The sequence below is a fragment of the Armigeres subalbatus genome, chromosome 2, assembly GCF_024139115.2.
Source record: "Armigeres subalbatus isolate Guangzhou_Male chromosome 2, GZ_Asu_2, whole genome shotgun sequence".
Taxonomy (NCBI): Eukaryota; Metazoa; Arthropoda; class Insecta; order Diptera; family Culicidae; genus Armigeres; species Armigeres subalbatus.
In genome coordinates, this window is record NC_085140.1 from 401,608,302 (window position 1) to 401,633,592 (window position 25,291).

General features: G+C 40.6%; 1 protein-coding gene across 3 annotated transcripts in view; it reads left to right on the top strand.

Moving 5' to 3' along the window:
• Window positions 1-25,291, top strand: part of LOC134213296 (bone morphogenetic protein receptor type-1B) — a 601,077-nt gene that overhangs the window by 500,943 nt on the left and 74,843 nt on the right. The window contains exon 2 of one of the 3 annotated variants that reach the window (XM_062692235.1): window positions 14,178-14,207. The exons of 1 other annotated variant lie outside the window; for it this stretch is intronic. In XM_062692235.1, coding sequence (XP_062548219.1) covers window positions 14,178-14,207 — 30 coding nt within the window. Of the gene's footprint in view, window positions 1-14,177; window positions 14,214-25,291 lie in introns of all 3 variants that reach the window. One more of the 3 variants, XM_062692234.1, reaches the window with a different exon arrangement.

Consider the following 25,291-nt stretch of genomic DNA (forward strand, 5'->3'; position numbering starts at 1 on the left):
TACCTAATTCTGTTATTGATGCCATACTCTGTTATGAACTAGCCCTGCTTAAGAGGTAAAATACCAAAGGAATAATACCAAAAACTAATATTCACAATACTTGAGCCATAACATACTCAGTTATTGAATTGAATTTCAATATCAAATGCATAACCAATTCTTATTATGGTATTGAAATACCTAAGCATGTTACGCCTCAAGTATTCTTCATATAAGTTTTTGGTATTGTTTTTTGGTATTTTTTATGCAATGCTAGTTCATACTAATTTCTGTTATCGAGGTCGTCGCTCCTGCTCGGGTTTATACACGGAAAATGCAATTTAAGTCAGATATGGCGACAATTTCAACGACTTTTGGACAAAACTTTGCGACCTCCCAGCTTCCCGGATTTGAACCCTTTTAACTTTCTTGTATGGTCCTTTATTATATTAAAGCTGTACGAATGCAAGGTCAGTAACTTGAACCAGTTCAAGACATAATTCTCAAAATCTGGAACGAAATGCCCATGCAAACCGTGCGTGCCGCTTGCGATGGGTGTTAGAAACGTTTGAATCTCGTGAAGAAGTACAAAACAGAGGTCATTTCAAAAAAATGTTACAAACGTTCCTTATAAACTACCAATGAAATGGAACCGGGAAAAGAAATAATTTAATCTCATTTTTTAAACATTTTTTGAAAGTGTATTCGAACTCATTGAACACCCTGTAAGTTTATTTTTCAGTGGCCTTCTTCAGACGTGTGGTAAGATACATGGCTACAAAGCCAGAAAGTGGCTGGGTTTGATTCCTGGCCCGGTCTAGGAAATTTTCGAGTTGAAAATCGAGTATTTCATGTTAACCTTATAATATACGAATGTAAAAATGGTAACTTGGCTTAGAAAGCGCGCTGTTAAGAAAAGTTGAAAAGCAGACCAAGTTCCAGTTGGAATGTAGAGCCATTCTGCCGTAATCTGGAAAAGTGACATAACGGCCATTTTACAACAGGCATGTTTTCCATTTTTCTGTTAAAGAGCTCGATGAGTAGTACTCGTTAACACCATTTTTGGAAAATGGCGTATACGTCACTTTTTCAGATTACGGCAGCATTGAAGAAGAAGAAGGAGAAGGAGAAAAATCAGATATGTTCAATCTTCACCCAATTCACACACCCGAGCCCCGGCAAAGGCAAACATGTTTTTTTGCCCAGATTTCTGTCAAAATTGCTGAAATGAATAATTGGCCGAAACCACCTGTCAAACGTAATTTTTGCTGGGATATCAGTTTTTATTTTTATTTTGATACGCAAACGGCTGTACGGATTTTCCCGAGCTGCAGAAATAAAAACTAAGTGTGTAATTTGGGTTAACTTTATAAACAATCTGAAGACGATTTAAGATAACATCGCTTGAAATGATTGTTTGCCATCGTGAGTAAGAGGCCGTACACTAATTACGTAAGCAAATTTTCTGGGTTTTTCAACACCCCCTCCCCCCATGTAAGATTTTTCCCATACAAATATTTTTTTGTTTACATGGAGCGTAAGAAAGACCCCCCTCTCCCAATAAGTGCTTACGTAATTAGTGTACGACCCCTAAGACCATCATCACAGTTTAACGATTGTGACAGTCGATTTGATAGTGTCAAAACTTACTTCATTAAAAGTACCACATGCCTCAGTATTCGCATGTGCATACATTGGCCATGCATGTGCTTCGAACCCAAACCACACCATAATTTAATTGATTTATTTGCATTTGCAATCTTTCGATGGACACCGCTATTGGCTATCTGGGGTCTCGTATCTGCGCGAACACGACATGCCCCTCTATAGCCGACCGGCTGAACAGGAATGCTCCTCTGATTCTCCGGTCGTCTTCTGACCGCGAGCGGGTGCAAGTGCCCCAATAAATCATTTCACGCTTTCAATTACCTAAGCGAATGTGACACAATGTTGTGCGCGAGTTAATGCAACGGCAATGGCGTGATGAACGAACGCAACTGGACGAGAGCGTAAAAAGGGTTTCCGTCATTATTTTTCCAGCGAGTGCTGCCGGGTTGCAGGCAGAAAGCAGGAAGATCCGTGTCATCCAGGAGCAACGTCCCGCTTCTCGAGAAGTTTTAGTGGAAATTCATCTTAATATAAATTTATTTTCTGCAATGAACAGTATCAGACGAAAATGTACATTTTCAAACTCATAAGAGGCTAACTTTTCTTAAGGATTATGATCTTTATGATGAAAACGACTTTTATCCTAAAGTTAAGAATTAAAGTTAAACGCAAGAACCTACATGTAACACAGTCAGTACAAAACTGAGTAAACGATGTTGACCCCTAGAGTAAAAATACATTTTTGTCTCGCACTGTACGATGATGTCTGCCTCATTTTGTGCACCAAGAAAAACGTCGAGAATTTCACGCACCTGCGACGAAATTGAAAATGATGGATACCGGACAGATTTAGCGGAAAAGATCTTTTGCCTGCATGGACGAGAACCACACAGCAGTGCCAGGCCGGGCCCGATCATGATCTTCACGTTGCGTGTTTCGATTTAATCCACGGATAATCCAATTAAGCGGTAACGCGACGAATTAAGAAACATAGCCCATAAACTTTATTCTAATTTATGCGCCCGACACTTCGAGCTTCACACGATGCTCAAGACGGCTTCAACGCGCTGACTGGCAGCGTAGGAAACATCGAACTGCACTTTTTTGACTTCGGTTCGCAGGAGTAGTGAGCCGGTAAGAAAGGATGCACTCGCCGGAATAATGGAACAACACTTAAGCCGTGAAGAATCACGCTACAGTCGGTTTGTTATTTTACCACACCCGTCCGCTCATGATGGTACTCGCTGGTCGGTACTTTTGATGGTAAACGAGGAATAAATTCTGCAGAAAGGCGTTTATTGCGGAATGCACTTAATGGTGTCAAATTTATTTCGTTTCTAAGTGATGGGTTCTGAAAAATTGGAGCTAATTAGAGCTGGAGAATGGGGCGACGTTCTTAGAAACGTTCTTGCGTAGAGGTGATGCAAAAAATAATATAATGTGAAGTGGGGCTTTCAATCTTAGTGAGATCCAGGATTTTCCAATATGTAGTTTTCCCAAAAGCCTCATACCGTTTATCCAATTATGATCCAATAATTTCCACTGAAAGTGCACTATCCGTAGAATTTAAAATTCACATTTTTTTTTTTTTTATTTTATTTGCTAATTATCTAATACATGCATTCATCTCTTAGACTAGGTGTTCCGTGTTTTCTTAACACTATCATCCTTATTTGTTATGTTATTTTTTTTTTTAGTTATTATTAATACATTTCAATTGCCTCTGGCAGTTAGAATTTTTCCTCTGGATGAATTGAACCATGTAGGAATTACAATGTTTTAAACTTAAACTAATCTTAACCTATTTTATACTAAGGGTACAAGGAGTTAATCGTTGCAATAGAAGATTGCAACGATTTTTGTCTAAAATTGGAAATTATTTTGTTGGACATTTGTTGCAATGTCTCAATATTAGAAATTCTATGAAGTTCATTGGTACTATACCACGGAGGCAACTTCAGAATCATTTTCAAAATTTTATTTTGAATCCTTTGCAGTGCCTTCTTTCTGGTATTGCAGCAACTAGTCCATATTGGCACAGCATACAACATGGCAGGTCTAAAAATTTGTTTGTAAATCAAAAGTTTGTTCTTAAGACAAAGTTTTGATTTTCTGTTTATAAGTGGATATAGACACTTAATATATTTGTTACATTTGGCTTGAAGGCCTTCAATGTGATTTTTAAAGTTAATTTTGATCTAGCAGAAGTCCTAAATATTTAGCTTCGCTAGACCAATTAATTGGCACCCCATTCATAGTGGCAATATGTCTGCTAGCAGGTTTCAAATAAGACGCTCTCGGCTTATGTGGGAAAATTATAAGCTGAGTTTTGGAAGCATTCGGGGAAATTTTCCATTTTGCAAGTAAATGGAGAAAATATCCAAACTTTTTGCAATCTACTACAAATGACACGAAGGCTACGCCCTTTGGCTGAGAGACCCGTGTCATCTGCAAACAAAGATTTTGACACCCTGGTGGTAAATCAGGTAAGTCAGAAGTAAAATGTTATACAAAATGGGCCCCAGTATGCTGCCTTGGGAACACCAGCTCTTACAGGTAATCTATCAGATTTAGAATTCTGATAGTTTACCTGCAGTGAGCGATCTGATAAATAATTTTGGATCAGTTTAATAATGTACAGAGGAAAATTAAAATTCATCAATTTTACAATCAAACCTTCATGCCAAACACTGTCAAATGCTTTCTCTATATCAAGAAGAGCAACTCCAGTCGAATATCCTTCAGATTTGTTGAGCCGAATTAAGTTCGTAACTCTTAATAACTGATGAGTGGTTGAATGCCCATGGCGAAAACCAAATTGCTCATCAGCAAAAATAGAATTGTCATTAATATGAACCATCATTCTATTTAAAATAATCTTTTCAAACAGTTTGCTTATTGAAGAAAGCAAACTGATTGGGCAATAACTAGAAGCCTCAGCTGGATTTTGTCCGGCTTCAAAATTGGAACAACTTTGGCGTTTTCCATTTATCAGGAAAGTATGCCAATTGAAAACATTTGTTAAATAAATTAACCAAAAAGGACAAAGAGCTCTCAGGAAGTTTTTAATAAGTATGTAGAAAATACCATCATCACCCGGGGCTTTCATATTTTTAAATTTTCTAGTAATAGATCTCACTTCATCCAAATTAGTTCCCAACGAAGGGTCAAAACATTATCTTGGTTGAGAATGTCTTCGAAGCTTCGTGTAACCTGATCCTCAATTGGACTAGTGAGACCTAGACTAAAATTATGGGAACTCTCGAACTGCTGAGCAAGTTTTGAGCCTTTTCGCCATTTGTTAATAAAATTTTACTTCCCTCTTTAAGCGCTGGAATTGGCTTTTGAGGTTTTTTAAGAATTTTCGTTTATTTCCAAAAGGGTTTCGAACTGGGATCCAACTTCGAGACATTATTCTCAAAGTTGGTATTTCTCAGAATAGCGAAACGTTTTTTAATTTCATTTTGCAAATCTCGCCAAATAACTTTCAACGCGGGATCACGAGTTCTTTGGTATTGCCTTCTTCTCACATTTTTAAGACGGATCAGTAGCTGAAGATCGTCGTCAATAATAATGGAGTTGAATTTAATTTCACATTTAGGAATTGCAATGCCTCTGGCTTCGACAATTAAATTTGTCAAAGATACGAGAGCATTATCAATATCATTTTTGGTATCGAGAGGAATATCAACATCAAAATTCCTATCGATATACGTTTTATATAAATCCCAATCAGCTCTATGATAATTGAAAGTAGAGCTGATTGGATTATAAATGGCTTCTTGTGAGATTTCAAATGTCACAGGAAGGTGATCAGAGTCAAAGTCAGCATGAGTTACCAATTGGCCACACAGCTGACTTGAATCCGTTAAAACCAAATCAATTGTCGAAGGATTTCGAGTGGATGAAAAACAAGTTGGGCCATTGGGATATTGAATAGTATAATATCCCGCAGAAATTCACATTAATTATTGACTGTAAAGTAGGGCAGTTCAAATTTCAAAAATGTTCGAAAATTCCAACTCCCATATGTCTATTAGCATCATTTTGGTAATATAGGAGTCCTGGCAAAACTTCAGGCAATTCGGTGGCCATTTAGGGGTGGCGCGAAGTCAATTTATGTTTATATGGAAATTTGTATGGGAAAAACTTAAAATTTATTCAAGTCTCCCTACAACTGTCTATTTGTGATGAATTCAAATAAACATCCCCAACATCCCTTTTTGGAATCTATATAAATGAGACCTCTGGATAACACATTAGTTATGAGTGGATTGAACTGGTCTATTGACAGTGTGAATATGATATAAATGGCTAAAATGGTGTAATTAGTCTCAACGTAGCAGTGGAAATATAAATTAAAATAATGAGTTATCCACTGGTTGAGCTCAAATAGATTCCAAAAATGGAGGTTGGGGATGTTTATTTGAATTCATCACAAATAGACAGTTGTAGGGGAACTAGAATAAATTTTAAGTTTTTCCCATACAAATTTCCATATAAACATAAATTGACTTCGCGCCACCCCTAAATGGCCATGGAATTGCCTGAAATTTTGCCAGGACTCCTATATTACCAAAATGATGCTAATAGACACATGGGAGTTGGAATTTTCGAACATTTTTGAAATTTGAATTGCCCTACTGTAAAGCTATTGAACTTCTGATAAAGTTGATGCCTGTAATTCCCCACCTTGTGTCAATGATCGCCAAACCCCATTGTCGTGGGGGCACAGATCCAACTGTGTGGGCAACTGACACACCACTTTTTCCGGTCGCCCATATAGAAATGCGATTTATCTTCCACCATCAGGCAGATACCGCGAGTGCCATGCAATTCCAATCCCATCAAGCAATGAAGATGAACGTTTAGCGTGCCATGCGATTGAGCGCTCGTGTAGCTTGTCGCATGGTACATTTAGCCAGCAGATGTAGATTGTGGGGGTGTAACCCTTCTCTTCTTAGCAGCCCCCATACTTTGGGGGCGTCCTCAAACGGCATTTAAGTATTCTTAATATATTAGGCCATCATCTTCGTCGTTCGCCGATAGCTGTTCGAAGTGTGCCGCTAGGCGTTGCGATCGCGGCGGCGGAGTAGATGCACATAAGAAACATGTCGGGTGGGTCGACTGTTTCAATACATCTTCCAGTTTGGTGAATTCGTTTCTGGGCTGTCATAGTCGACCAGCTGTGCATTTTTGCCGTGCCAACTTGAACACAACAACAACCAAGGCACACGCACGTTGACTTGGTTCGCGTAGGCGTTCTTTGGTACATGCTGAGCGTTGGAATACCTGGTTCGCATTTCGGAGATTGATTCTTGAAATTTGCGGCTTCAATGAATTTAATGAGCTTAGTGGTTCAGGATTTTGATATTTTCAAGGACTTTTTTAAATAACAAAAACAATATTTGAACTTTGGTACTTAACATCAATCGGATCAGGAGCGTTATATCTCGAGCACTAAATACAATACAATCCTACACACTGCCGCCGATTCACCATCACCATTCTGCTGATTGCTGGGTTTGTTTTTACAAACCCACATCATGAACCTGCCCTTCCAATCACGGAGGAAGGATATTGCAGTGAAATTTTATGAATGAGCGTGAGTATAAATAACGAGCGGAACGAAATATTATACGAAATAATACATTTGTAAATCCAAAAGTGGTTTCAGTGAGACGAGTTTAAATACATGATGCCTCTGTAAATGAAACTATGTTGAGAATAAAAAAATATCTTTAATTTATACACCATTCAAACCATATTATTTTATAACGATATTCGAGTCAATCCGGTAAATTGTGCCAATGTCTTATTATCTAATGTCTATGTGTAATTCATGTAATGTGCAACATATTTCTCAGTCGTTATGTCAGTGATCAGATTTCAAAAACAGCATATCAATGTTATAAAAAGCCCAGAGCTTCGTTAAGTTGAGTGCTTATTTCTTGGGCAGAATATTAGTTAGGCTGTTGCTTCTGCCAATCGTCATAATAATTTTCTTTTTACTTTTCCTTCATTTTTTTTATTTTTCATTTATATTCATCTCACTTCAATACCGTTACAACCTACTTTCTTAATTTCTCTTTCATTCTCTGATAACTCTGATTTTTCTTAGTTTTACTATTTTCTCCTTCTATATTTCTATTTCTTGTCTTTGTTCAGTCTTTCTTTTTGAATTATTTTTTCTTTCTTTTTTTTGCTATTATTTCTGGCTTATTTTGTTTTTCCTCTTCTGTCTTCTTTTTTCTTGTTCTTTTATCTATCCTATACTTCCAGCTGCTGCGCGAAGTCTTGGGCTAGTCTACCGTCTTGTAGCCGCCCAATGTTTAGCCGCGGCGGACTACTCTGACGCGTGTTCTACAACGTCGAGAGTTTTGAGCGCAGACGTACTGCAACGAGGTAGTGGTTGCTTTCAATATTCGCACTGCGGTAAGTGCGTACGTTCGTGATGTCGGAGAAGAATTTCATGTGGCCTTGTGTATATTCTTGCGGGGGAAGAAAGTGCTTCGGACTACCATTCCGTGGGAGGCTGCAAAGTTTATGCATCGTTGGCCGTTGTCGTTCAATACGGTATGTAGACTATCCGGTCCGATGACCGGTCTATACATTTCCTCCCTTCCTACCTGAGCGTTCATGTCACCGATGACGATTTTGACGTCCCGCAGTGGGCATCCATCGTATGTCTGCTCCAGCTGTGCATAGAACGCTTCTTTCTCGTCGTCGGGTCTCCCTTCGTGTGGGCGATATGTTAAATAATCGGCCTTTTATCCTCAGCTTGCACATCCTTGCGTTGATTGGCTGCCACCCAATCACGCGTTGGTGCATCTTTCCCAGCACTATGAAGCCGGTTCCCAGCTTTGGAACCCATTATTTGCTCCACATGACTTCTATAAACCCCGCATAAAACCAGAATGTTGCTTGGAGATATGTTCGTTCTTAATCCTCAACTTTCCTCTTCTTTTTCTTCTCCTTCTTCCTGTTCAATGGCTCTACATTGCAACTGGAACTTGGCCTGCTTTTTGACTTAGAATTCTATAAGCATTTCCTCAGTTATTAATTGAAAACTTTTCTATGCCCGCCATTGTTGCATGAGTATTGAGAATGTATCTTGTGTGGTAAGTACAATGAATACACTATGCCCAAAGAATCGAAAACTTCCTAGACCGGACCGAGAATCGAACTCGCCATCTCCGTATTGGCAGTCCTACACCTTTGCTTGCAAGGCTACTGGAGACCCCTAATCTTCAACTTTATTTATATCTATTTAGATATAAGTTCTGCGAAACAAGGACCCCTTTCTGTGGCAGAATTATATTGAGTAGCGAAAACTAAAAGCTTCATAGTAATTTGATCAACTGTTGCGACACATCTTGCTATTAACTCGCAGATTTTCGAAAGAATTATCGTTCGAAATTTCATTGGCCGGATTTTTGTACATATCTAGACCAACATTTGAAAAGGGCGTAACAGCCAAAATTTATTCCTTCTGATTCTTCGTCCACATATATAGCTATATATGTAGACGAAGAATCAGAAGAAATAAATTTTGGCTGTTACGCCCTTTTCAAATGTTGGTCTAGATATGTTCATTTTGATGTAGGTCTAAAATGCTCCAGTTTTTTTTAGGCGAGTTGGAGCTGGTGGTCTAATAGAACAGGAATGCAGAGATGCATCCTGAACAGAACATGAGCCAAGAGCGTGCCTTAGTTTTCTAGGTTTTGAACTCTGAACACTGTTCAGTGTGCACTGGGATGGTAATCAAGATAAAACAATCATGTTGACGAAGGTTCCCTAGATTTGAAACTATGCAAAAATATACGGGCATGCTTGATTTCTATCCGTTATATTCCCACGTGTTACATTACATTACCGCGATAGTTTTTTACGTTATGAATCAATATGGATGAAACTCAGGTGTGGTAAAATTCAAGTTATATCTGAGCTCTGGTCAAATTTTCAGCAAAATTGATTCACACGCAATCGAGATCTAGATCTCCAAAGTTGACAATTTTGTATAAAAAACGGCAAGTGGGCTATGCAGGTCACTGTACCTAAAGTGCTATTTTAGACTTTTCTTATGTGTTTTTTTTTTTTCAATATCCTCCCTAATGCACCGATGGAGGATCATCACTGCTAGGTGGATTGATCTGATTTTTTTAGTGCCTCCTGGCACTGAATAAATTATTCCTTTTCTTTAAATCTGCGTGGTTCCTGTTCATGCTTCTTTATTTTTAGCTAACTTTTCAAGAGTGCCCACAACCGAACCACAAAATTGAAATGTCCAAAAATGTCAAATTTTCAAAATTGTCAATATTTTTTTCAAAGCGTTGAAATCAAACTATTTTTTTCGCTAGTAGTAAGCTTATTACAGGGTGCGGCAGAAAATAATGCGAAAATTTGTTCTCCAAGCAATAATATCAACATTTTCGAGTTCAGCTATCATTATAAGGCCCTTTTAAACAAATTTACTGAATATGTGCTCTATTTTGATTAATAATATCTTCAAGACGACGCCGAAGCAAAAAAACACCCCTTTCAAACCTACAGTCCTCCGACATCGACTGCCATGTGCATGTAAAGCTTACGTTAGGGTCTTCACACAAGGGTGCGATGATTTGCAGGCTCGTACTTCAGCATACGCCCCGATCATATAACCCAACGGATTAAAATCCGGACTGCTAGGGGGCCACAAATCTTTCGACCAAAACTTCATTTTGTTCTTCTGCCATTGTTGGGTCGATTGGACGTGTGACATGGCGCTCCATCATGCCGTAGGACAACGCCGTAGGAGAATTTGGCCTTCACCCAGGGAAGCACTTGATCTTTTAAAAAATGGATAAATAATTCGGTATTGATTTGAAACCCAACATGAATGAAAACAGGCGGCAGTTTCAAACCGTTGTGGCCACCAAGCCAAACATCATGACATCAGCCGGATTGGTTTGGAATTTAAACTTAATTTTCTCCAGAACATCCACATTTTTTTTCGGTGAAATGAACTGGTCCGTGCGGCCGTTGGCGCAGCATCGATGCTGAAAAGCTTTTCGCGTCTGAGAACAGGATTATATTTTTTTTCTTCTTCAACAAGGAAAGCAATCTTTTCGAACGAATCACCCGTAGTTTCTATACCCGGTCCGTAATGAAGTGGTGTTTCACTCAAGCTCTGGAAGGTACATGCAAGTCTTCTTTGATGGATCTCGCATAGATTTCTCAGAAATTTAAACTTCCTTGGTAATTCTTTTGATAGAACGCACCAGGTTGCGAGTAATCTTTCCACGAGCCGATTTGATCACGTTTGGCTTCCGCTGCTTAGACCCATCCTGCAAAGATGTTTTAAGGCGATAAACTGTGGCCAAAAGACATCCTACCACCATAGTATTCTCATTCGGCGTCTTCTGGGCGAGCAACAAACTAGTAACCAATTCTTTTGCGTACATTTTTAGAAATTTGTAATTCAAGAGTTCAGTGCATGTTGGCTCTTGTTTCGGACGGCAGAACGATCGCGCGATTTGCCGAAATATTGTGTTCTGCATTGCGCTGCCGTCAGTGCCTGTTTTGTCGTGTTTCTGCTCAGTAAGCAGATAGTTCGCGCGGCCGAGTGAGTAAACAATTGGTGCGTGATCGGACGTGTTTCAGATAGGATTTAGAACATTAGTAAAATCCGAGTTTTTGGTTCTGATTTTAATGTTCAGTGAATAAGTGTGAGGTTGAACGTGTTTTGTATATAATGTATGTTTGTAAAATCCAGGATACTTTGTCCTCCTTTGGACGGTTCGTAAGTAAATTGATGAATATATTTTAATATTTTTTTCAGTATATACTATTATTGACAAACGCTCTATATTGTCGAATAGAGCTCCCTATTATTCACCTTACCCACTAACACAAATTTTCCTTCCCGAGACATCTATGAAGGTAGTATGGGTTCCCTGCATCTTCACTAGTAGATGTTGAACTAACATTCCTTCCCTTCCTTCCGTGATTGTAAGGACGTGGCCAGGTATACAACCGCTACTGTATAGGAAAAGGTACTAATCCCAAGTACCAATTTGCGACAATATACAGTAGATTGCTCAATTGAGCATTGTATAGCCACCCACGATTTGTACAATCACATGCTATGCTATGCTATGCTATGCTATGCTATGCTATTTTTAGAAATTCGTAATATTTACAATAATTATAATTTCTCGGTGCAGCATTTGAAAGTAAACATAAGCAAATATACTTTCAACATAAATTAGTCACTAGCTACTCGAATTAACACAATATTCAAGTTTAAACATTTTCGCATTATTTTTTGCCGCACCCTGTAGTCTAGATTTCCATTGGTATACAAATGTCGGCATAAGATCAACTAGGGCCAAAGTTATGGACCACAGACAAAAGGGTGCCCACAACCGAACCTCTTCCCCTAGTATAAACCATTTTGTGATGAGAAAACTGTCCCTGAGTTACGCTTGTAGGCCTTATGGCATATACTTCCCGCAACGGAACATTTATTGAAAGCGTATCCTGTTTGGTTTCATAAATCAAATAGGACATGAACCTTTAAAAAAAAGGATAACAGACCGTTGGTTACGCGTCTGGACCTTAAGGCATATACTCCAGGGATTTCTTGGATGACCTGATGCCAAGAGCTGAAAGCCTCTTTAATAAAGAACCCTAGTAGCACGCATGTTCCACATAGGTTACTGCAACTCATATGTGACCAGATTCAGTCACAATCAAGTTGCTGCAACCTTTTTTGTCTGACTTGTGCTGCTTGGGAAGAAAAAAAAATTGGATGACCTGCGCTGCGATTTACGCCTCTTTGTTCCAACCGGCCAGGAAGCGAACAGCATCTTTGCAGGGTTGCTGTCTGGCATTCTTGCAGCATGACCTGCCCATCGTATCCTTCCTCTTTTTGAGCTCGTTGAGTGAGCTCGTGATTTATCCTTCGGCACCACACGTCGTTTTCATCTACACCGCGTTTCTAGATGATCCCTTTGCTTGCTTGCCACTCCACCTTGAGTATGGTTCAAGCATCATGTTAATAATGCATCACCTGGAGCAACAGAGACTATGTCTAAGGGCATAGCGACCCCTCTCCAGCCCAAAGCGAGTTGTGGGGCTTCCCGAGCACACATATTATAAAGAAGTTTCTATCACTCATAGTGAATCAGTCCTAATTATGATGCTAGGGTTGCCTAGGATGTGGCAGGGTTTGGGCTTTGTTGAGCTTCTATGTATTCGCAAGCAGGCCCTACCAAAGCTCGAAGTCCAGCCCTACTAGCCCAGTTCTGTTGGGAGACTTTTGTCATGAACTTAGTATAAATAAGTCATTGACACAGGGCTATACCGCCGTTCTACGCCTAACTGTCTCATGTTGCCTTTGTTAAAAAATATTAAACGCGTGTCAAATTGTCCCACTAACTCCAGAACCGATTGATTCTGAAAATTTTATTAATACTTTTCAATTGTAATGAGCGTAGGCAACACTTTTCCAAAGCATAATACGGTTACTACTTATGTAAACATTTTTTCAGTATCCATTATCATCATACGACAACTTCTTTTTTTTTGGTGCGACAAATTGACTCGAGTTTTAAATTTTTCATCAAACAACATGGGGCAATTGTGCGTAGAACGGCAGTATAGTAGCAGATGAATGGATGGCATCATAGGTTTGTATGTAGGCACTCCACCATTGTGAATGAATCTTAAAATCACTGAACGTAGGCACGAAAAAGTGAGGAGATGTGAAACACCGATCATTCTTACTGCTAGCACAATTCTTATTCCGGTCGACTGAAATCTTGATGTTTAGTTGTGCCGCAATTTTTTACAATTCTAGGAACTGTCATAAGACGAGTTTACTACTTTTCATTTAATTACCCCACGATTTTTGCAGACATTGAAGACGGCCTCACAGTTGAGGTCGAAATACGTATCTGCAAAGATTACAAAACGTGGTGAAATGAAATGGAATGTACTAAATTCGTCTTATGACATTCCACTAAAAGAGCTTAAATATTTTTTTTGCAAAATTCTAGTATTGTTTTTCAAATGGGCCTAATTGATTCTGACCTTGGTTTATGGAATAGCGATTATGCTCTTAATTAAAACTATTTTGGTCAACTAATGTACCCATGCGGAAGGAATAGATTGCGATATATCTTGTAGTAACGTCAGTTGATCGAAATCTGGATGGAGAGAGTATGAGCCGTTTCAAATTTCAAGCTCAAATAAAGTTACACTTATTTGAAAAAAAAAGTTCTTAGAATTCATTGAATGGTGTGTAGTGCAGTGGCGTAGCCACGGGTGGTTTTGGACATAAACCTCCCAACGAAGACAAAATTTTTAGAAGACCCCCCCGACCAATTTTCTGGTTACGCCACTGGTGTAGTGATTGCATCCGAATATTATCTTCGTGTTGGCTAACTGGCAAGGCAATGTTATCATATTCGTCGATCATACAAAGTGATAACGAATATAACGGGTTTACCTTCGTTGTTTGCTTTTATATAAAATAAAACAGTCAAATTTTTATTTTATTTACTTAAATAATAACAATATTTCTGTTTTTCTAATTATCTTTGCAGAATCAAGAGATGTTGATAATCAAGCCAATGGTAATGGTAAGAGCATATTTGGACTTTCTTCAAATCGGAATATAGTATCTAATCGATTATGATCGTTCTCGTTATCACCAGCAAAGAAACAATCAAGAGGTTGTTTTTATTTATTGCAGAATAAATATGTCACTTCAAAAAAAAAACTGCGGTGAACTAACAAACTAAACCCACGATAATTTGCAAAAAAAAATTTCTTACAATTCGAATTGGATTGTCATTCTGGAGACGGCAAGTTTAATTGTCCGTTTATTGAAAACAAATTTATAATTTCTCCACAAATTTACTGCTAGACCATATCAACATTTGCATGGCATAGAGTAAATTTTTCATTTACATGCAAATAATGTTTATATAGAAAATAAATCGAAAAGAAACAAATCCAAAAGGGAACATCCTGTTCCAATTAGTTTCACCGTGTTAAACCGAAATAACAACGATCGTACAGGATTAAATAATCAAACACAGTAAGTCCACATCGCGCAACGCAGTCTAAATAGATCTGTTCGCCATCGGTCGGAAATCCTTGAGCGAGATCCAAGCTAGACATTTTAGAACCGAGAAATATATCTAACTCTGCGACCCGACCAACCGGCCGCCACTGCATTGGTCGCCGCACACCACCATCGACACCACTCTGTCTGTCTTGGCTAGTACGTCTCTATCGGTCTGTTTACTACCGATATCCCATTCAACCCTAAAACCAAGCATCCTCCCAACAAACGGAAAAATTTTCGCTTTTTGTCAACAACGTTAGCGATCTAAATCTGCTATCAGAGACATATAGACGTAACGGCAATGATCGACTTGTTCAGTTCTAAAACTGATGATCATTTTCTCAAAGGTTTCATCTGCTTATCTCGGATGCCATACAGAGAAAGTAGTGACTCTAAATTTATTTCGCAATCCTGCGACGAGAGACGACAGCGACGACGACGTTGATCACGTCTTAATGATGCCAAGTCTGGTCGAAAATTACATAGACATAGACTAGTTGAAAGTAGAACTTTACGCTTTACGCCACAAACCCTAGCACGAAATGGTATTTTTAACGAAAAATCTGAATGTGGAGTGAAGTGGGCAGGTTGGTAGGTTTTACAGATAATTTGTGTCGTCTATCTGTGCGATCTATTTTTGCCGAACGACTACGACGAAGACGACTGCACGGCGTGATGCTCGGTCGCAATCGAGACCAAGCTGGTACGCGTTGTTTTTTTGCAGCAGCGATGTTGAATTTAACGAGATGTAGACTAATAAATGGTTAACTAGTGCAGCAAGAAAGTGATGTTCTTGACGTTTGGTATGCGTATTTTTATAAAGAAGAATCGGAATCGGATTTAGTACTTCTATCTCAAACTGGTAATAAATCATTTGGTTCCACGTTGGATGCATGATTAGTAATTCATTATCAAAGGAAGTTTCTGAGGATTAGGTTAATATACAAGGTTATTACTTCAAATCCTATGTATTTAGTGCATGATTTTCCGAATTTTTCTTTTACCAGTGTATTATGAAAAAACGAGAATCACTTATTCAGTAACCGCATTTATAAATAAACCAACTTATTATTAGAATCGTACAAGCGATTTTAATAGTTTAATATTGCGTTCGTTCCCTTCGTCTACAAGCCTTCTGCATTTGTGCAGCAAATTCATTTTTGAAGAAAAAAAAATACTACAGCAATTTATTGGTTGTTTTGTTTTGAGAATATTAACATCAGCAGGTATTGCCCGTTCCTGGTGTTAGGTGGGACGCTAAACAGCCCTGACACGACGGCCCTCCGACGAGACAGGAGGTTTGCGCAGGCCCAATAAGCCGCCTAGAAAACCAATCATTACGAACAATATAAGAGATAATGCGACTAGATATAATCGGCAAAGACCTAGGCGACGAATACAGGATCACGATTGGACGCTTGGAACATGGAATTGCAAGTCGCTAGGCTTCGCAGGTTGCGACAGGATGATCTACGATGAATTACATCCCCGAAACTTCGACGTCGTGGCGCTGCAGGAGATTTGCTGGACAGGACAGAAAGTGTGGAAAAGCGGGCATCGAGCGGCTACCTTCTACCAAAGCTGTGGCACCACCAACGAGCTGGGAACCGGCTTCATAGTGCTGGGTAAGATGCGCCAACGCGTGCTTGAGTGGCAGCCAATCAACGCAAGGATGTGCAAGCTGAGGATTAAAGGCCGTTTCTTCAACTATAGCATCATCAACGTGCACTGCCCACACGAAGGGAGACCCGACGACGAGAAAGAAGCGTTCTACGCACAGCTGGAGCAGACATACGATGGATGCCCACTGCGGGACGTCAAAATCGTCATCGGTGACATGAACGCACAGGTAGGAAGGGAGGAAATGTATAGACCGGTCATCGGACCGAATAGTCTGCACACCGTATCGAATGACAACGGCCAACGATGCATGAACTTCGCAACCTCCCGCGGAATGGTAGTCCGAAGCACCTTCTTTCCCCGCAAAAATATCCACAAGGCCACATGGAGATCACCTAACCAAGAAACGGAAAACCAAATCGACCACGTTCTAATCGACGGTAAATTCTTCTCCGACATCACGAACGTCCGCACTTACCGCAGTGCGAATATTGAATCCGACCACTACCTCGTTGCAGTATGCCTGCGCTCAAAACTCTCAACGGTGTACAACACGCGTCGAAGTCGGACACCGCGGCTTAACATTGGGCGGCTACAAGACGCTAGACTAGCCCAAGAATACGCGCAGCAGCTGGAAGTGGCACTCCCAACGGAAGAGCAGCTAGGCGCAGCGTCTCTTGAAGATGGCTGGAGAGATATTTGATCCGCCATTGGTAGTACCGCAACCGCTGCACTTGGCACGGTGCCCCCGGATCAGAGAAACGACTGGTATGACGGCGAATGTGAGCAGTTAGTAGAAGAGAAGAATGCAGCATGGGCGAGATTGCTGCAACATCGCACGAGGGCGAACGAGGCACGATATAAACGGGCGCGGAACAAACAAAACTCGATTTTTCGGAGGAAAAAGCGCCAGCAGGAAGATCGAGACCGTGAAGAGACGGAGCAACTGTACCGCGCTAATAACACACGAAAGTTCTATGAGAAGTTAAACCGTTCACGTAAGGGCCACGTGCCACAGCCTGATATGTGTAAGGACATAAACGGGAACCTTCTTACGAACGAGCGTGAGGTGATCCAAAGGTGGCGGCAGCACTACGAAGAACACCTGAATGGCGATGTGGCAGACGAAGATGGCGGTATGGTGATGGACCTGGGAGAACGCGCGCAGGACATAATCTTACCGGCTCCGAATCTCCAGGAAATCCAGGAGAAGATTGGCCGGCTGAAGAACAACAAAGCCCCTGGGGTTGACCAACTACCAGGAGAGCTATTTAAACACGGTGGTGAGGCACTGGCTAGAGCGCTGCACTGGGTCATTACTAAGATTTGGGAGGAGGAAGTTTTGCCGCAGGAGTGGATGGAGGGTGTCGTGTGTCCCATCTACAAAAAGGGCGATAAGCTGGATTGTAGCAACTACCGCGCAATCACATTGCTGAACGCCGCCTACAAGGTACTCTCTCAAATTTTATGTCGTCGACTAGCACCAACTGCAAGGGAGTTCGTGGGGCAGTACCAGGTGGGTTTTATGGGCGAACGCTCCACCACGGACCAGGTGTTCGCCATTCGCCAAGTACTGCAGAAATGCCGCGAATACAACGTGCCCACACATCATCTATTCATCGACTTCAAAGCCGCATATGATACAATCGATCGGGACCAGCTATGGCAGCTAATGCACGAACACGGTTTTCCGGATAAACTGACACGGTTGATCAAAGCGACGATGGATCGGGTGATGTGCGTAGTTCGAGTTTCAGGGGCATTCTCGAGTCCCTTCGAAACCAGCAGAGGGTTACGGCAAGGTGATGGTCTTTCGTGTCTGCTATTCAACATCGCTTTGGAAGGGGTAATACGAAGAGCAGGGATTAACACGAGTGATACAATTTTCAATAAGTCCGTCCAGCTATTTGGCTTCGCCGACGACATAGATATTATGGCACGTAACTTTGAGAAGATGGAGGAAGCCTACATCAGACTGAAGAGGGAAGCTAAGCGGATCGGACTAGTCATCAACACGTCGAAGACGAAGTACATGATAGGAAGAGGTTCAAGAGAAGACAATGTGAGCCACCCACCGTGAATTTGCATCGGTGGTGACGAAATCGAGGTGGTAGAAGAATTTGTGTACTTGGGCTCACTGGTGACTGCCGAAAATGACACCAGCAGAGAAATTCGGAGACGCATAGTGGCAGGAAATCGTACGTACTTTGGACTCCGCAAGACGCTCCGATCGAATAGAGTTTGCCGCCGTACCGAACAGACAATCTACAAAACGCTCATTAGACCGGTAGTCCTCTACGGACACGAGACCTGGACTATGCTGGTGGAGGATCAACGTGCACTTTTATAATGGGGTGCAGATGGCGGACGGTACGTGGAGCAGGCGAATGAACCACGAGTTGCATCAGCTGCTGGGAGAACCATCCATCGTTCACACTGCGAAAATCGGACGACTGTGGTGGCCAGAAGTCGGACGGTAACCCGATGAAAATGGTTTTCGACAACGATCCGACGGGCACAAGAAGGCGAGGTGCGCAGCGGGCAAGGTGAATCAATCAGGTGGAAGATGACTTGCGGACGCTCCGTAGACTGCGTGGTTGGCGACGTGTATTCATGGACCGAGCCGAATGGAGAAGACTCTTATATACCTAATTTCATTTATACTCTTCGATGTTGGCTCTGATTTCGTATGCTGTCAAACTACAAGTTTGACATGGCTCACATTAATTGTATCTATCAAGTGTAAAAAATTATTCAGGGTTGCCCACAACCGGAGACATTCCGCTGCATATACAGTAAATACCCACAACATCGGACATCATCAGGCGATCTATTTACCCTGAGAGTGCAGAGAGAATGAAACAAGTTCAATAATCCAATATAACACCTTCTCTGTTTTCGTAGGATGATTTCCACACCACGAAATGAAGGAACAACTGAAATGACTTTACCAGTTCCAACAGATGAGACCCTCCCTTGTGCTCCTCATTGTGAAGTGCAACCACCTGGCTTTGACTCATTCCGAATGAAAAGATTTTCCACATTACACTTGCACTCACCTTAGGGGGGAGCAATACTTCCTCAACTTCAGACATCCGCTGCAAAAGATCTCCATTCCGTTAAACCGCACAGATTTCCAACCGCACGTTTCCATGTTCCGATGCTGGTACTCGGTGCATATGTCGGTTTAGGTATGGCACCGCATGCGATCGAGAGGTCAACGTCATGCTGTAAAGGAAGGGATGCTCCGATTGTGCCATATTCTTAGCCAGTCGTCTTCGTAGTCATCGCGTTCATCTCCACCGTGGTCCAGGGCATCAAATTATAGCAATTGAAAAGCGTACGCGAATGTGGTGTAAAATGCTCATTAAATCAAATTGATAAATGGTGATTGCACATGAACGACCGAGGATTAATGATGGGCTGGCTCGAGGTTTTATTTTGTTTCTCGGGGCAAGAATACACGTACCCTATTCTTTTCACGCCCTACCAGGCCAGGCCAGAAAGGTGAGAACAGATCTAGAATAACCTGGACAACGTTCGTCGTTCGCCACAACACTGCAGATAACGATCAATCGTTGTTACCGATGGGCTGCCGTAACAGCTTGATTCGCGCAGTTTGGCGATGCTTAATCAATCCACCGCCGTTGGAAGTGGAATTGAACACATCTGTGTACCATAGGTGACTAATTTGATCACATGCTGTTGGGAGAAGTGCTACGGAACCGATTTATCGTAAAGTAGAAGTCTTAACGTCGCGCGAAACAGCGGGATCCAGAATGCGGAGCTTTTGATAATCATTGAAAGTTTCAGATATTGGTCGGTAATCGCCTCGGCAGCTGTGAGTGGGACTTTTTTTCCTGGACGCACCGGATGTGGTACCCGTGGGTTGTCTGTCTGCCTGCCGTATGAATACTTCTGACATGATTGCATGCCAATTGCATCTGGATTGCATTTCATTTCGGCAAGGAGAAAAATTTGCATTTAAATTGGAAAAAAAGACACCCATGCCGACCGAAGTATCTTTTCGTAGATACAGCACAGTGCGCGGGCGCAACAGCTTGTTGTCGGTAGTGTAATTATATACCTCGGTAAATTTATTAATGTGAAAGTCGGTAATAACATGTATCGATTGTTTATTATACAGTATGAAGATTCTTTTTATTCGTTTTTAATAAAATTATAGTATGATAATACTTTTTTCGTATTATTATTATTAAAATAATTTGAAATAATTACCATATATATATTCTGCAACATTGTTCCGAAGCATAATTGGCATAATACTTACAATGTTAACGCCCCATCTTTCAACACTAGATCAATTTATGTTTCTGTAGTCTAAAACACAAATCTCAGGTGAACAGGCTTTGAACAGGCTCTTTGAAGATGATTACAAATGAATAATTATTCTGTTCTGCATGGTAACACCAGTGTTCTAGAACAGCTGTTAAGCGCTCATAAATATTGAAGTAATGTGAACTTCAGTCAATAAGAACTATATTAAAAATAAGTTACACACACATATTCTCGAAAAAAAATTTTTTTTTTTTTATTGTCTTTATTAAAGAGGTTTTCGGCGAAAAAAAAAAAAAAAAAAAAAAAATTGCATAAACTTAACAATGAATACAAATGAGTTCAAGTTAAGAAATTAAACAAAAATTCAACATTTTTCAAGCATTTTTAGCCAAATTGACGTTGATTTTTGGAATTTATTTACTCCCGAATTCGGGACACTTGGTCCTGGTATCTTTCCTGTTCCCAGCCTGTCAGTGGACGTGTTGTGTGCCCCGAACTTGTTGATCATGGATTTCACACCGTAGGATGAAGATGAAGCGTTGCTCGCTCCGAGTGCATAAGCTGAACATCCATAAACAACGCTCACTACAGAAAAGCACATCTGCGTATCCGGAAGAAATATAAGAAGAAATCATGAGCGAAGAAAAATGTCTCCTATGATATCGAATTGTTTGGGTAAATTATTCATCGCAACATCGAATTTAAATTATCTCTTTCAATTAGGGATATATTGAAAACAACTATTCTTGTACAAATGAAGAAGTCCTGATTTGAATTTTGACACGTGAACACGTGAGGTAACCAAAAATGAGAAGCAATCATGCCTTTTTATGTAGAATTTCCGGTAGTATATTTCAATCTTATGTTGCCCGTTTTTTTGCTATTAGAAAATACATCTGCTTATTTCCCACACTACCTCATTTACCGCCAGCATTTTCCACCCGAAACACTGTGCAGAAAACCCTAAATAATCCACTACACTGTTGCGAGATATGGTCCACATTAATAAACTCGAAGCAGCGCATCAGCGCAGATCAAACAAACAACTTAGTTTAGAAGAGTCAACTTGTCGTGGTTGTCGTCGTCGTCGTTTTCGGCCCGAGAGTTCACGTCAGAGCCAGACGTTTTGTTTTTAGGAATATCCTATACTACTGAATAGCAACGATTCGCTGGTGTAAGATTAGACATTTTGTCTGGGAATGCAATGACAAATGATGCTGCTTCTTACACGGTGCGAACGAACGAACGTGGGATTGACGATGAACGGTCGCGCGTGTGACCATTTGACATGAGTTATGACATTTTGCTGAAGAAAGAGAGACGGTTATTTCGGTTCGGGATGTTTTTCGGGACGACTGAGTCAGAATTTAATACCTTTTCGTCTAGTCTTTCCACACAGAAAGGCACATAAACACAGCATATCGAAATGGCAAACGTTGTGTTGGAATGAGTAGCATATTTTATATTGTTTGGTGGCTTGAAGAGGAGTATTAAAAATATTCTCTTGGAAACATTTTCAGTGGAAGGGAACGAAGTCAAGAAGGGTAGGCAGAATATCGCGAATGAAAAGAACCAACAAAAACAGTCTGATGAAAAGACCTGCCCAAGGAAAGAAATCGTTTGTAATATTTATCTCATTTCAATACACCATCATCTTTCGAACCTCATCCTCATCATTGTAGTCATCATCGTATTTTTTACGCTTTTTTGTCGATTCTCGTTTTACATTTCATTCTTCTAGAGGTTCGGTATCTGATCGTCTACACTTTCTTTTGAGAGATCGTCCAAGGTGTGTATACAGGAAAGGTGCATTATTTTCTGTGATGTGTTCCTACAAATGAATCGAAGAACTTAGATCACCTTGCTTTGCGCTTCGCCAATGAAGTATAAACCGTTTTTCGGGTGTTAAAGAATCAGATTTTATTTTCCTCCTTCCTTACTCATTCAATCGCAAGGAACGATGAACCGTTCCCGGCTGCTGTGAGGTGACCACGTCAGGTCCATGGTGCGAGGTTGTTGGCAGACATCGAGAACTGGCTATAAACGAACAGAGCTTCGAAATATAATACAAAACAAAACAGTGGTCTTCTGACCGGTGGAATGTTCTTGGTCTTCTTTGTCAGCCAGCCAGCCTTGGCAATTTTCCACCTTCTTTCCTTACCCTTGCTTTACACTACTGAGCAAGGCTCGGACGTGCGAAGGCGAGAACTTCGAACCCATATCCAAGGTAGTGTAACACACTTCGATTCGACACTTTGGATTATTTATGCAGATGTTTTTCAAAACCACAAACTCGCACAAGGGTTGCCAGACGTGGAGAAAGCTTTCTGTTTTATAAATTTTACATCTTTTTTTTCAAGTTCGTTTGGTAGGCTCAGGCGTGTATAACACTTTACGGAGTCACGGTTCTTGTACCACGGTGTACAATTGATATCATATTATTAACGAGCTTGGTTGTTATATGGCTACTCCTTCTGTCTCATACGCAGGAGATCGTGGGCTCAATCCCAGGTCCGCTTCATTTTCTTACTTTGTATCTTTCTCTATATTTCTCATTTTCTAGCAATTGCTAGAACTAGAAATGGACTTCTACACCGTTTTCGTTTCGCTATCCTAAATTTTCAAATTGTCTATTCTAGCAGTAACTGCTAGAACTGGAAATTAACGAAATAACGGTCGTTTCGTACATCCAATCAGAAATTACATCGATTGCTTTCTCTATTACGCGTTTTGGGGCCTCTTCCCTTACTACCTTTTCATGAAATGATAAGCAATGATAGTTCGAGAAACATACGGTAATTTTTAATTAGGGAAGTGTTGGCGGGCTTAGACCTCGAAAACATGTCCATTGTCCACCAATTTTTGAAAGTTGCTGATGTAAAATTGTAATAATTGTCGGCCCATCCCCTAGTTTGTCGTACCCCTTCACGAATGCCTTCCTCTTGTTGTCCATTTCAATGTCTGTAGTTAATCCCTTCCGTATTTTAAGTAGTTTAAAAAAAAACGGTAATTTTTGTTACTCAATAAATTCTCTAGATTGAAATGTCTTGTAGATAGATCTAAATCTCGGGTTTGGTGTTTTACTGGTGATATTCTAGAAGCAAGACAAGGGTATGGCTAGGGCTTCGATACATGGCCAAATAACAGTGATTGATAAGAAGCGCGCCTTTGGTGAGATAACAAAACAAAATCTGTATCGAAAGCGATACTGCTTCTCGATAGCAGTGAAGTAATTCAACATGTACTTACATACTAAGGATATGGGTAATGCTACAATGGATCTAATAACTGGTCGCAGTGACACACCCGAAACGGCATCAGAGAAAATCCAGAAGCTGAAGCAGACATCGGCAGGCCGATAAAATACGGCAGATAACTGTGGGCTGGACATGTAGTGCGTTTGCTGGAAGAGAGGCCAGCAAAAGTGATGTTTATCAAAGAACCTGGGAGAGGACGTCAGCTCCGGGAAAGACCTTGCACTCGCTCTCTTTGTGCAACCGAGGAAGATGCGTGTGCAACCGGTGTGTAAGGAGTCAGCGATTGGCGGCCCAAGAACGAGCGGCCTGAATATGAGATTGTATTCGGTTTTCTCCGGACAACACGGAGTGATCGACTATCATCTAGGGTGGTCTAACCGGTAGTACCGAAACCAATTTTCAGTACCGAAAATACCGGTATTAGAGACAGAACAATACCGGTATTTCATATTTTGCTGTAAGTATGTAGAATAGTTTTCGCCTAAGAAAATATTTTCAATTTGCTGTTTTGTAAACTTCCCGAGCAGCATAAGTCAGACAAAATGGTTACAGCAACTTCATTGTGACTAAAACTGGTCACATATGAGATGCAGTAACCTTTGTAGAACATGTGTGCTACTAGGGTTATTTCCATGTTTTGTAAACTTATTTATGTTTTATTCTCTTAGACATCGGTCAAATTGTCAATGACTTTTTTCTTCAATGAATATTGTTTACATCATTGAGAATTTTCCCGCTACGTATGAAATGGTGATAAAGGTACGTGCCGTAGTTGCTTTGTTCCGGATGTCACCTGTGAAAACTGAGTTGCTGCAAAAAATATGTACGTTCTAAACTTGGTAAAGAACTTGTATTGGTGGCTGACACCAAGTCACGCTGGAATAGCATTTTATCCATGCTCATACGATTCTATGGGTTAAAAGGGCCCTGCAAAAAAACTATGTTCGATTTTAAGCTTCAATCTAAATACAACAGTGATGATGATTTTTTGGGGGTATGTGAACCTCTGGTGGGTGCGCCCTCGACCCTGTTCAAGCTGCTGTGGAACTACTCTGCCGTGAGATCTGCACTATGAAGTCGACGTAGAGCTCCAACATATGGAGCAAATATCAAATTAAGCTACGTAAATTGCCGTCAATTTATTCAATGCTCTCAAAGAACGAATCCAAGAGAGACGATCAGAATGCGCCGATCTTTTTGCTTCTTGAATAATCCTGCCGTAAAGTAATCAGAAACGATTTTGATATTTCCTTCAAGACATCCAGAGCTACATTGATTAAGCAAGCGTACGAGATCTTCAAAATCTGATGCGGATTGGGAGATAAATCGCTCAGCATGTTATGTCTACTTAAGTTTAACTTTGCCCGGCTCAACTAGCAATGATTTTAACAATATGTATTGTTTTTCACCC